The sequence below is a fragment of the Oncorhynchus nerka genome, linkage group LG27, assembly GCF_034236695.1.
Source record: "Oncorhynchus nerka isolate Pitt River linkage group LG27, Oner_Uvic_2.0, whole genome shotgun sequence".
Taxonomy (NCBI): Eukaryota; Metazoa; Chordata; class Actinopteri; order Salmoniformes; family Salmonidae; genus Oncorhynchus; species Oncorhynchus nerka.
Window position 1 is genome coordinate 35,343,340 of NC_088422.1, and position 13,223 is coordinate 35,356,562.

General features: G+C 43.5%; 1 protein-coding gene across 5 annotated transcripts in view; it reads right to left on the reverse strand.

The window, feature by feature from the left end:
• Positions 1–13,223, reverse strand: part of LOC115118910 (protein phosphatase Slingshot homolog 1-like) — a 67,930-nt gene that overhangs the window by 24,567 nt on the left and 30,140 nt on the right. For 4 of the 5 annotated variants that reach the window (XM_065011611.1, XM_029647639.2, XM_029647638.2 and 1 more), the window contains exon 3: positions 3,816–3,916. In XM_065011611.1, coding sequence (XP_064867683.1) covers positions 3,816–3,897 — 82 coding nt within the window. In that variant the 5' untranslated portion in view covers positions 3,898–3,916. Of the gene's footprint in view, positions 1–3,815; positions 3,917–7,985; positions 8,458–13,223 lie in introns of those variants that run through there. The other variant, XM_065011609.1, reaches the window with a different exon arrangement.

The following is a 13,223-nucleotide window of genomic DNA, read 5'->3' on the forward strand; positions in this document are numbered from 1 at the left end:
GGTATAGAGAGAGAGAGAGAGAGGTATAGAGAGAGAGAGAGAGAGGTATAGAGAGAGAGAGAGAGAGAGGTAGAGAGAGAGAGAGAGAGAGAGAGGTATAGAGAGAGAGAGAGAGAGAGAGAGGTATAGAGAGAGAGAGAGAGGTATAGAGAGAGAGAGAGAGATATAGAGAGAGAGAGAGAGAGAGAGTAGAGAGAGAGAGAGAGATATAGAGAGAGAGAGAGGTATAGAGAGAGAGAGAGAGAGGTATAGAGAGAGGTATAGAGAGAGAGAGAGAGGTATAGAGAGAGAGAGAGAGAGAGAGAGAGAGAGAGTAGAGAGAGAGAGAGAGAGAGAGGTAGAGAGAGAGAGAGAGAGAGAGAGAGAGGTATAGAGAGAGAGAGAGAGAGAGAGAGAGAGAGAGAGAGGTATAGAGAGAGAGAGAGAGAGAGGTATAGAGAGAGAGAGAGAGGTATAGAGAGAGAGAGAGAGAGAGAGGTATAGAGAGAGAGGTAGAGAGAGGTATAGAGAGAGAGGTAGAGAGATGTATAGAGAGAGAGAGGTAGAGAGAGAGAGAGGTATAGAGAGAGAGAGAGATATAGAGAGAGAGAGAGAGGTAGAGAGAGAGAGAGGTATAGAGAGAGAGAGAGAGAGGTAGAGAGAGAGAGGTATAGAGAGAGAGAGAGGTATAGAGAGAGAGAGAGAGAGAGAGGTAGAGAGAGAGAGAGAGGTATAGAGAGAGAGAGATATATATATAGAGAGAGAGAGAGAGAGAGGGTATAGAGAGAGAGAGAGAGAGAGAGAGAGAGAGAGAGAGAGAGGTATAGAGAGAGAGGTATAGAGAGAGAGAGAGAGAGAGAGAGGTATAGAGAGAGAGAGAGGTATAGAGAGGTATAGAGAGAGAGAGGTATAGAGAGAGAGAGAGGTATAGAGAGAGAGAGAGAGAGAGAGGTATAGAGAGAGAGAGAGAGGTATAGAGAGAGAGAGAGAGAGGTATAGAGAGAGAGAGAGGTAGAGAGAGAGAGGTATAGAGAGAGAGAGAGAGAGAGGTAGAGAGAGAGAGAGGTATAGAGAGAGAGATATATATATATATATATAGAGAGAGAGAGAGAGGTATAGAGAGAGAGAGAGAGAGAGAGAGAGAGAGGTATAGAGAGAGAGGTATAGAGAGAGAGGTAGAGAGAGAGAGAGAGAGAGTAGAGAGGAGAGAGAGAGAGGTATAGAGAGAGAGAGAGAGAGAGAGGTATAGAGAGAGAGAGAGAGAGAGAGAGGTATAGAGAGAGAGAGAGAGAGGTATAGGAGAGAGAGAGAGAGGTATAGAGAGAGAGAGAGGTATAGAGAGAGAGAGAGAGAGAGGTATAGAGAGAGAGAGGTATAGAGAGAGAGAGAGGTATAGAGAGAGAGAGAGGTATAGAGAGAGAGAGAGAGAGAGAGAGAGAGAGGTATAGAGAGAGAGAGAGAGAGAGAGAGAGAGAGAGAGAGAGAGTACCCGTTGTGACCTGGACTGTCGGACTACCCTCCCTTGTGTATCAGACCAGATTGGCTGAGAACCCAAGTGTGAGGACTACCCCTGGAAAATGGAACAGACAATGTTCACAGCTTGTGGACTGTGAGGTGACTGGTGAATTCCCATGTACAAAAACTCCTAATAAACTTCCCATTTGCATTCTAATTGTGCTACTGGTGCCTGTTTTGTTATTGAACTTGGTGTAGCCTGCTACAATATGCATGTCAATCTTTCCTGGCTGAAAGTACAAATACAAATGTACAGTACCCGTCAAAGGTTTGGACACACCTACTCATTCAAGAAATTCTTTATTTTTACTATTTTCTACATTGTAGAATAATAGTGAAGACAAAACAATGAAATCATTTTGTAAACTAAAAAGTTAAATCAAAATATATTTTATATTTGAGATTCTTCAAAGTAGACACACTTTGCCTTGGTGACAGCTTGGCACACTCTTGGCATTCTCTCATCCAGCTTCATAAGGTAGTCAGTCACCTGGAATGCATTTCAGTTAACAGGTGTGCCTTGTTAAAAGTTCATTTGTGGAATGTCTTTCCTTCTTAATGCGTTTGAGCCAATCAGTTGTGTTATAACACGGTAGTTGTGGTATACAGAAGATAGCCCCCATATTATGGCAAAAACAGCTCAAATAAGCAAAGAGAAACGACAGTCCATCATTACTTTAAGACATGAAGGTCAGTCAATGCGGAAAATGTCAAGAACTTTGAAAGTTTCTCCAAGTGCAGTCGCAAAAACCATCAAGCGCTATCATCAAACTGGCTCTCATGAGGACAACCACAGGAAAGGAAGACCCAGAGTTACCTCTGCTGCAGAGGATAAGTTCATTAGAGTTAACTGCACCTCAGATTGCAGCCCAAATAAATGCTTCACAGAGTTCAAGTAACATACACATCTCAACATCAACTGTTCAGAGGAGACTACGTGAATCAGGCCTTCATGGTCGAATTGCTGCAAAGAAACCACTACTAAAGGACACCAAGAAGAAGAGTCTTGCTTGGGCCATGAAACACGAGCAATGGACATTAGACAGGTGGAAATCTGTCCTTTGGACTGATGAGATTTTTGGTTCCAACCACCGTGTCTTTGTGAGACGCAGAGTAGGTGAACAGATGATCTCCGCATGTGTGGTTCCCACCGTGAAGCACGGAGGAGGTGGTGTAATGGTGCTTTGCTGGTGCCACTGTTGGTAATTTATTTAAAACTCAAGGTACACTTAACCAGCATGGCTACCACAGCATTCTGCAGTGATATGCCATCCCATCTGGTTTGTGCTTAGTGGAACTATCATTTATTTTTCAACAGGACAATGACCTAAAACATACATCAAGGCTGCTTCAGGGCTATTTGACCAAGGAGAGTGATGGAGTGCTGCATCAGATGACCTGGCCTCCACAATCACCAACCTCAACCCAATTGAGATGATTTGGGATGAGTTGGACCGCAGAGTGAAGGAAAAGCAGCCAACAAGTGCTCAGCATATGTAGGAACTCCTTCAAGACTGTTGGAAAACCATTCCTTATGACGCTGGTTGAGAGAAGGCCAAGAGTGTGCAAAGTTGTCATCAAAGCAAAGTATAGCTATTTTTTTAAGAATCTAAAATCTAAAATGTATTTTTGATTTAACACTTTTTTGGTTACTACATGATTCCATATGTGTTATTTCATATGTGTTATTTCATATTATTCTACAATGTAGAAAATAGTACAAATAAATAAAAACCCTTGAATGAGTAGGTGTGTCCAAACTTTTGACTGCCACTGTATATAGCAATTTTTTTACAAAACATAGGGTGTGGAAAACGACATGTTTAAAAATTGATTGGTCGAAAGAACAGATGACTTTTGTTGTTGTCGGGGACAGCACTACTGCCAAATCCTCAGTGTCCTGTTTTGATTGATATGGAACAAAAGTAGGCCTACTAATGAGCACAACCAGCAGCCACACATACTGTAGACCTACTAATGAACACAACCAGTAGCCACACATACTGTAGGCCTACTTAACCACTAATCTGCCTAAGCTACACACGACACGTCTGGAACATGCCAATAATCAGCCGGACACTGTCCCTTCACCTCAACTCTGGGAGCACTCACTCATCTGATGTGCTTTCCAAGACAGCATGTAGAGACACTCATCAGACAAAGCAACAAATAGGCTAACCAGACAAAACCATAACAACACTCTCTAAGATGGACAGGGTAATGAAGTTAATTAGTCTGAGTTTTGGGACCATTTACCCACTTTGCCTGGCAGCCCAAACTTCCATCGGGTCCTGTCCTTTGGTTGTGTGGTAGGTACTCACCTGCATGTTTGTGGTGGGGATGTGCTTTCTGGTCCTGAGGACTGCTGCCCTGCTGCAGGAAGAGGGCGGCACCCTTCACCATGAAGAAGCTCTCGCTCAGGCTGCAAAAGCACAACAGATGAAGAGAGCAGTTAGGATCTCTGGATTGGAGGTCGACCGATTAAATCGGAATGGCCAATTAATTAGGGCCGATTTCGAGTTTTCATAACAATTGGAAATCTGTATTTTTGGGTGCCGATTTGCCTTTTTTTTCTCTACCCTTATTTAACTAGGCAAGTCAGTTAAGAACACATTCTTATTTTCAATGACGGCCTAGGAACGGTGGGTTAACTGCCTCGTTCAGGGGCAGAATGACAGATTTTCACCTTGTCAGCTCGGGGGATCCATTCTTGCAACCTTACAGTCAACTAGTCCAACGCAATAACGACCTGCCTCTCTCTCATTGCACTCGACAAGGAGACTGCCTGTTACGCGAATGCAGTAAGCCAAGGTAAATTGCTAGCTAGCAATAAACGTATTTTATAAAAAACCAAATCAATCATCATTAGTTAACTACACATGTTTGATGATATTACTAGATATTATCTAGCGTGTCCTGCGTTGCATATAATCTGACTGAGCATACAAGCATCTGACTGAGCGGTGGTAGGCAGAAGCAGGCGCGTAAACATTCATTCAAACAGCACATTCGTGCGTTTTGCCAGCAGCTCTTCATTGTGCGTCAAGCATTGCGCTGTTTATGACTTCAAGCCTATCAACTCCCGAGATGAGGCTGGTGTAACCGAAGTGAAATGGCTAGCTAGTTAGTGCACGCTAATAGCGTTTCAAAAGTCACTCGCTCTGTGCCTTGGGGTGGTTGTTTCCCTTGCTCTGCATGGGCAATGCTGCTTCGATGTGGTGGCTGTTGTCGTTGTGTTGCTGGTTCGAGCCCAGGGAGGAGCGAGAAGAGGGACGGAAGCCTTACTGTTACACTGGCAATACTAAAGTGCCTATAAGAACATCTAATAGTCAAAGGTTAATGAAATACAAGCAACAATCTGGGCAGACTGAGCCACATGGTCACTCACAGTTCAGCACTGTGTAAACTGTTCCAGTTCTGTAACAGAACCCTGACACCTTTTGCAGCCCTATGTTAGAGGGAATGAAGATAAAGAGATTAGGTAAATCATATTTGGGACCAGAGAGTGTTTAATATTTGGCTTCGGGTCAGGAGGCACAGACAGGCACTGAGATGAGGATACATCTTGGGTGTTGGCTGCCACTATTTCTGCCGCTAAACCAAATAGGAAAAGTCCAGCTGTAAGACAGGTTTGAGAGGGAGCCGGAGCCTCAACCTACAGCAGCTATGAATCAAGCTTTGATCCTGAATGCTTATCTGGCCTTTTTCCCCTGCATAAGCTGCTGCATCCTGATGGGATCTGGCAGGTCTCTGCTGGCCCAGACAAATGCAAAACAGCTTGAATAATTAGCTGCAGTATTTTGTAATGCATTCCTCAGGGGCTACACACAGCATTTATATATGTCTCACCTGTCTTGGCTATATGTCAAACCTCTCGTTGACTTCCTAAGAAATCTGCAGGTGACAATTAATATAGAATGGTGATGGTGAAAGACAAAGTGGGGCTGAAGCTGTTCTCCATGCCAGCTCCAATTAATCCTTTTCACTGTGCTTTCAGAATGAGTCTCTCTCCAGGCTCATAAATCCACCTGACAGAAGGGCGGAACACATACCCAATGTACCCTGTTTGTGCAGTCTAGCAAACCAGCATGTCATTGGAAAGTGCAGGTGTGATGAGAGACAGGAACAAAAGAAACACCTAACAGGAAAACTAGACAACACCAAAGCCTAACTACTATTAAATGTCTAAACCAGTATTTCAGGTGAGACAATAAATGCCATAGGTTGTGCTGATGACAAGTCTGGTTGAAAAGGGGGTTAGCCTAAACATTCAGGGGTCACATATTTAAGCCCTGTGAGGGTCAAGAACCATCCCTGAGTCAGTCCACCACCCCCCTCCTTCATTGTCTGTCCCTGACTGGACTTCCTGTGTCCAGGCCAGAGGAGGAAGAGGCCTGGCCCAAGCATTCAATAACGCCGAAACAACAGGCTCTGCTTTGTGCCGCCATCACACTAAAATTACCCCCCCCCGACCACAGAGACAGAGTTCCACAGTGACAGGCCCATGGGGGTGGCCGGCCACTAATCACAAGATCCTTTGTTTCACTTTGGACTTTTGTTTCTCTCCTATTTTCCCCCTGTTTTTAAAATGTATGGGGCGGTGTGGAGACTCCTGTCAGGGAATGATGAATATGAGGTAGAACTGCAGCTAGCCAAGTCTACAGGAAGAAATGGAGAACCTCCTTCAAACATCATGTCACTCTGTATATGCAGTTACATTGTGGGAAAGCCACTAGAGATAATCCCCATCAAATAACCATGAATTCCACCTCCATCTAGTTTACCACTTTGAGCTGCCTTCAGCATTACCTGTGATATCTCGGCAGGACATCAATCTATTATAGAATTGAAAACATACGGTATTTCTCTCCTACTAGAAAACAAAATAAAAGTTTAATCTACACATAGTACATACAATGCTGTATGATCCATTGAAATATGCTGCATGCGTAAACCACAGTGAGGATGTGTTGAATGTGAACCATCCTCTCCTTTCCTGCCATGTAAATCACCAGCATCTATACTCAGACAGTCAAATTAACTAGCTTCTGTTCTGCTCTACTCTGGTGTCTCAAGTCCTCCGGCACCCACCCTGCTATCAGCCTCTCCACTAACACCAGGACTAAAAATATATCTGCTATCACGGCACACAAAGACAACAATAGAGAGGCTTGCCAAATAGCCTCAATGATCCCTTATGATTATAGAGTAGGCCTACCTATTCTTCTGGGAGAGAAAAGAAGACAGGCTCTTCACTCTGAATGAGCAGAATTCATACAATCACAAGTGTATGACTACTTTTAGTATCAGGCTTGTTATGCGCATTAACTTGATCCCATGATTGCTCTTCCGTTCATCTAGGGAAGTTTCAAGCCAGTAGCTAGACTATATACATTCCCCACAGTGTGTACTTGGACAGTGGAGCAAAAACATTACATTTGGATCTATACTCCAGCATTTTTTGGAATTGAGATGAAATGTTTCATATGAGGCGACAGTACAGAATGTCACCTTTTTTTAATGGTATTTTCAAACATATGTTTTACCGTTTAGAAATTAAAACACTTTATATATCTAGTCCCCCCACTTGAAGTCATAAGTGTTTGGACAAATGTATTCATAGTATTAAAGTAGTCAAAAGTTTAGTATTTGGTCCCATATTCCTTGCGCGCAATGACTACATCAAGTTTGTGACTCTACAAACTCATTGGATCCATTTGCAGTTTGTTTTGGGTTATGTTTTGCCCAATAAGAACCGAATGGTGAATGATGACTGGAGTAATTTTCTTTCTAAGTGAGTAGATAAGATGTTTCTGAACACTTCTAAATGAATCCTGATAATGTAATGGCACTATTAAAGAAAAACATCTTGAATAATGATGATTGAGGAAGTTACAGAGACTATAACAAAACATGCTAACCTCTCACATTACCATGGGGGGTTTATGATCTTTGTTCCGCTTTTACCTTCACACTTATCATCATTCACAATTCATTCATGGTTATTCACAATCATGGTAGCATCCACATTACTGTAGAAGTGTTCAGAAATAATAAACATGACTCATATTATACATCCCATTATTCACCATTCACTTCCTATTGGGAAAAACATCATCCGAAACAACCAAAACCAGCTGTAAAAATATCCACATTTGTAGAGTCACAAGCTTGATGTAGTGATCATTAGGTCCAAATACATACACAGGGGAGTGTAACATTTAAGATGGATGGGCAAGTTAGCAGGTATTGTTCAGATTATTTAGGACAGATTGTGTAACAATAACACAATAACATCCCAGTAGCTTTCCGAATGCATTTGTACACCACTGAGTTACCAGTCGTACACATCCGCACTCCTGTCTTAGAACCACACAGGCACACAGTTCATCTTATAGCATTTCTATTCTTGTAGATCACACACTACATCTATGAGGGAACGGTTTAGAAGTCCCCACCCACTCCACACAGAAGCACTCTGCTAAACTCACATGCAGCATATCTCGCTCTGGGTCAGCACGGCGTTCTCAACAAAATAGGGCAGCATCTTTAGCATAACCTCCTGAGGGGACTCCACCACCAGACGCATTCTGTTGACCGGCCAGTGAAATCTCTAGCCTCTCCCGTCTGCTAAGCAGCCCTTGTCTTTAGATCCAAGAAACAGAGTTGGAGTAAAGTCATGTAAAGAGAGAGATCGCGTCACGGACGGCCTGAACCAAACCCTGGGTGACAGACTTACTTAGTCCGGTCTCTTCTGTGAGATGTAGGTAGGCGGCTGCCTGCTGCTCTGTAGTAGCACTGAGTAAAGCAGTGAAGACAAGCCAAGTCAGAGTGCTCCTGCCTAAGAAGACTTGCTGCTGCGCACTGTCTCCACCCGCAGGCAGAGGCTTGTGTCCTTCTGCCTCCCTCACTCGCTCTCACACGATCACAAAATCAAATTCCTATCTCTCTCGCTCGCCCTCTCTCACGCACTCTCTTAAAGACTCAGACTATCACACAATCAAACCTCATTTCTCACACACATTCCAACTCAGACTCAAACGTACGCACAAATAAACGGGACACTGTATAGCCATTCGTGTTTACGACTCAAGAGGATTTCAGATGTTGGACTACCTCTTTTCTCAGCATCAATTCTTCCCCGGCATGAAATCCATCCTTATTTAATCAATTCAATTCTAAGAAGACCACCAAACAATGTGTCTGTCCTAGTTCTCAGCTGCAGAGCAACAGGTTTCCACTTCAGCAGGGGAAAATAAGGTCCTCATCCAGGATCTTATACCACTGTCCAACAGAAACCTGCTCTCCAAGACCTCAGAGGATGGCTTTCTTTCTTCCCTTCTCTGGGACAAGCAAAGCTTCTTGTTCAATTGCAAAAAATAAATATATATGTCTTGATCTCCTTAGCTAGCAGGTTGCATGCCACCCAACAAATCAACTGACTCCAAGCCAGCGCTGCCAGGGAACTCAGCTGGACCAAGCATGGATGAGGAGGGCAACGAGCCTGGCACACACAGCTCTGCACAAATCCCATTAACCTCAGGGGAGGGACCAACCCATCTCCCTCCTTTAAGACTGGCCACTGCCGCCTGTCACACACTCCCATTCCCATCTGTCCCACACAGTGTTATTGTTAGTCACTCCACACTTGTGTCATATATGGATCAGGGTGGAACTGGGGGTTAGGAAGGGAGAACTTTAGAAAGAGTTGAGTATGTATTAGGCCTATGTTATGGTGTGACTCCTCTTTTCTCCAACACACACGCAGACGCACACATACATACGCACACACTCACTAGTCATTCAACTCATCTGAGAGGATTTGCTGGCATCGACAAAGGCAGGAGCTCTAGGACACAGATTTTTAAAAAACACCATCTCCTCGTCAACAGGAAGAGCTCTGTTGGCTGCCGAGTGGCGCAGCGGTCTAAGGCACTGCATCTCAGTGCTAGAGGTGTCACTACAGACCCTGGTTTGATTCCAGGCTGACACCCGTGATTGGGAGTCCCATAGGGCAGTGCACAATTGGCCCAGCGTTGACCGGGTTAGGCCAGGATAATAGGCAGTCATTATAAATAAGAATTTGTTGTTAACTGACTTGCCTAGATAAATAAAGGTTACATTTTTTTGGTTAAATTTAAATACCTAGCCAACAGGTTACTAGCTAGTAAACCGACCTCTAGCCGGAAAACTCCTTCAAAACTCCTGGAAAACTCATGTGATCGATATTTTCAGGAATAGTGAAAGGATTAGCCGAAGGTGGTGCTGTCACCAGCCCAGTGAGGACAGCTTTAGTACAGGGAGAACACAGGCCTAAACCATGTGACTGGGCACCCAGCTAACAATTCTAAGGAGAGAGAACATATTTGTAACATTACACGTAATGTTCTCCTAATGTTTGAGTGTCCAGTTATTCATTAGTAAGGGGAAAAACCTTCTGATAACTTTTTTTTTGCATGTTTTGGTGTTACTTAGGAGAACATTCCCTTAATTTCAAGCAGAAATTGGTTACAATGTTCTCAGAATATACAACATAAATGTTGTAGATGGGTTTTATGGGAATCTGAAAGAACATTAATGTGTCCAGTTCTCTGAGAATTAGGAGAATATTCCATCAACGTCACATCAAACATACACAGAACACGATTGCAATGTTCTCAGAATATAACATATTGACGTTATAGACACGTTTCATCAGAACGTTGCAAGAACATTCCTGTGTCCATGTCTTTATTTTTTCCTTAAAAAATTTTTTCCCTCAGCCCTTTTTTTATTTATTACTCCACATACAAACTTATACATACGAACAACTTACAGACCCAAACAATAACTACATCTGCCCAGACCCACATGCTCACACCCGCATCCCTAGTGCCTGCATTATTGTTTGCCACTTGGCCTTAAATTGTAATCATTTGTTTTCTCGCCGCCCATACTATTTCAATAAAAAATAATTCAATTTTTCCATTTTGTTAATGATGGCAGATTGATTGATTTCCAAGATTTTAGTATACAGTGCATTAGGAAAGTATTCAGACCCCTTGACTTTTTCCACACTTTGTTACGTGTTACGCCTTACTCTAAAATTGATTTTAAAAATAAATCTTAATCTACACACAATAAGGACTAAGCAAAAACAGTTTTTTTTTAAATGCAAAAAAAAATACAACTGAAATATTACATTTACATAAGTATTCAGACCCCTTGCTATGAGACTCGACATTTAACTCAGGTGCATCCTGTTTCCATTGATCATCCTTGAGATGTTTCTACAACTTGATTGGAGTCCACCTGTGGTAAATTCAAATTTACATTTAAGTCATTTAGCAGACGCTCTTATCCAGAGCGACTTACAAATTGGTGCGTTCACCTTAAGACATCCAGTGGAACAGCCACTTTACAATAGTGCATCTAAATCTTTTAAGGGGGGTGAGAAGGATTACTTTATCCTATCCTAGGTATTCCTGAAAGAGGTGGGGTTTCAGGTGTCTCCGGAAGGTGGTGATTGACTCCGCTGTCCTGGCGTCGTGAGGGAGTTTGTTCCACCATTGGGGGGCCAGAGCAGCGAACAGTTTTGACTGGGCTGCGCGGGAACTGTACTTCCTCAGTGGTAGGGAGGCGAGCAGGCCAGAGGTGGATGAACGCAGTGCCCTTGTTTGGGTGTAGGGTCTGATCAGAGCCTGGAGGTACTGAGGTGCCGTTCCCCTCACAGCTCCGTAGGCAAGCACCATGGTCTTGTAGCGGATGCGAGCTTCAACTGGAAGCCAGTGGAGAGAGCGGAGGAGCGGGGTGACGTGAGAGAACTTGGGAAGGTTGAACACCAGACGGGCTGCGGCGTTCTGGATGAGTTGTAGGGGTTTAATGGCACAGGCAGGGAGCCCAGCCAACAGCGAGTTGCAGTAATCCAGACGGGAGATGACAAGTGCCTGGATTAGGACCTGCGCTGCTTCCTGTGTGAGGCAGGGTCGTACTCTGCGGATGTTGTAGAGCATGAACCTACAAGAACGGGCCACCGCCTTGATGTTAGTTGAGAACGACAGGGTGTTGTCCAGGATCACGCCAAGGTTCTTAGCGCTCTGGGAGGAGGACACAATGGAGTTGTCAACCGTGATGGCGAGATCATGGAACGGGCAGTCCTTCCCCGGGAGGAAGAGCAGCTCCGTCTTGCCGAGGTTCAGCTTGAGGTGGTGATCCGTCATCCACACTGATATGTCTGCCAGACATGCAGAGATGCGATTCGCCACCTGGTCATCAGAAGGGGGAAAGTGCCAAATGAACAGGACATGATTTGGAAAGGCACACACCTGTCTATATAAGGTCCCACATATATAAAGTCACTCTGACAGAGCTCCTCTGTGGAGATGGGAGAACCTTCTAGAAGGACAATCATCTCTGCAGCACTCCATCAAATAAGGCCTTTATGGTAGAGTGGCAAGATCGAAGCCACTCCTCAGTAAAAGGCACATGACAGCCTGGAAAGGCTAAGAAATAGCTGTGCAGCGACGCACGCTCCCAATCCAACCTGACAGAGCCTTAGGAGGATCTACAGAGAAGAATGGGATAAAAACTCCCCAAATACAGGTGTGCCAAGCTTGTAGCGTCATAGCCAAGAAGACTCGAGGCTGTAATCGCTGCCAAAGGTGCTTCAACAAAGTACTGAGTAAAGGGTCTGAATACTTATGTAAATGCAATATTTCAGTTTTTGTATTTTTAATACATTAGCAAAAAAAATGGTAAAACCTGTTATGGCTTTGTCATTATGGGGTATTGCATGTAGATAGATGAGGGGGAAAAAATATTTTATCAATTTTAGAATAAGGCAGTATCGTAACAAAATTTGGAAAAAGTCAAGGGGTCTGAATACTTTTTATTCAACATTCTGGCTTGTAGAGACTACTGCATCTTTCTTAGGGCGACTTCGGTCAGACTGACGATTTATAGAGTAACGATGGTAAAGGTCTGATGTTTAGACAAAGTGTATATTACCTTCAGAAGCATCTCTCTATCAGCGTGTTATATATTTTTTAAAGCTCATGTTAATGGAATTCATGCTGTAGGCTACCCCGTTTCCAATAGGCTATCGTAAAGTGTTTTTACCCCGCTTATCCTTTTCCTTGTGGAAATGCTCCCATTATTGTTTGTTAATCGAGGAGAAAGAGAACAACATTTTTGTCAAGTGCAAATTCTGCAAAGGCTGCATTGATCTCTTCATCCAGAAACACAAACCTGAAAAAGCATCTAGAGATTGTGCACAAAGAAACAAAGCTGGTAGCCAAAGTTCCAGAAATTCAGGGAGGATAAATCTACAGTCGTGGCCAAAAGTTTTGAGAATGACACAAATATGACTTTTCACAAAGTCTGCTGCCTCAGTTTGTATGATGGCAATTTGCATATACTCCAGAATGTTATGAAGAGTGATCAGATGAATTGCAATTAATTGCAAAGACCCTCTTTGCCATGCAAATGAACTGAATCCCCCAAAAACATTTCCACTGCATTTCAGCCGTGCCACAAAAGGACCAGCTGACATCATGTCAGTGATTCTCTCGTTAACACAGGTGTGAGTGTTGACGAGGACAAGGCTGGAGAACACTCTGTCATGCTGATTGAGTTCAAATAACAGACTGGAAGCTTCAAAAGGAGGGTGGTGCTTGAAATCATTGTTCTTCCTCTGTCAAACATGGTTACCTGCAAGGAAACACGTGTCGTCATCATTGCTTTGCACAAAA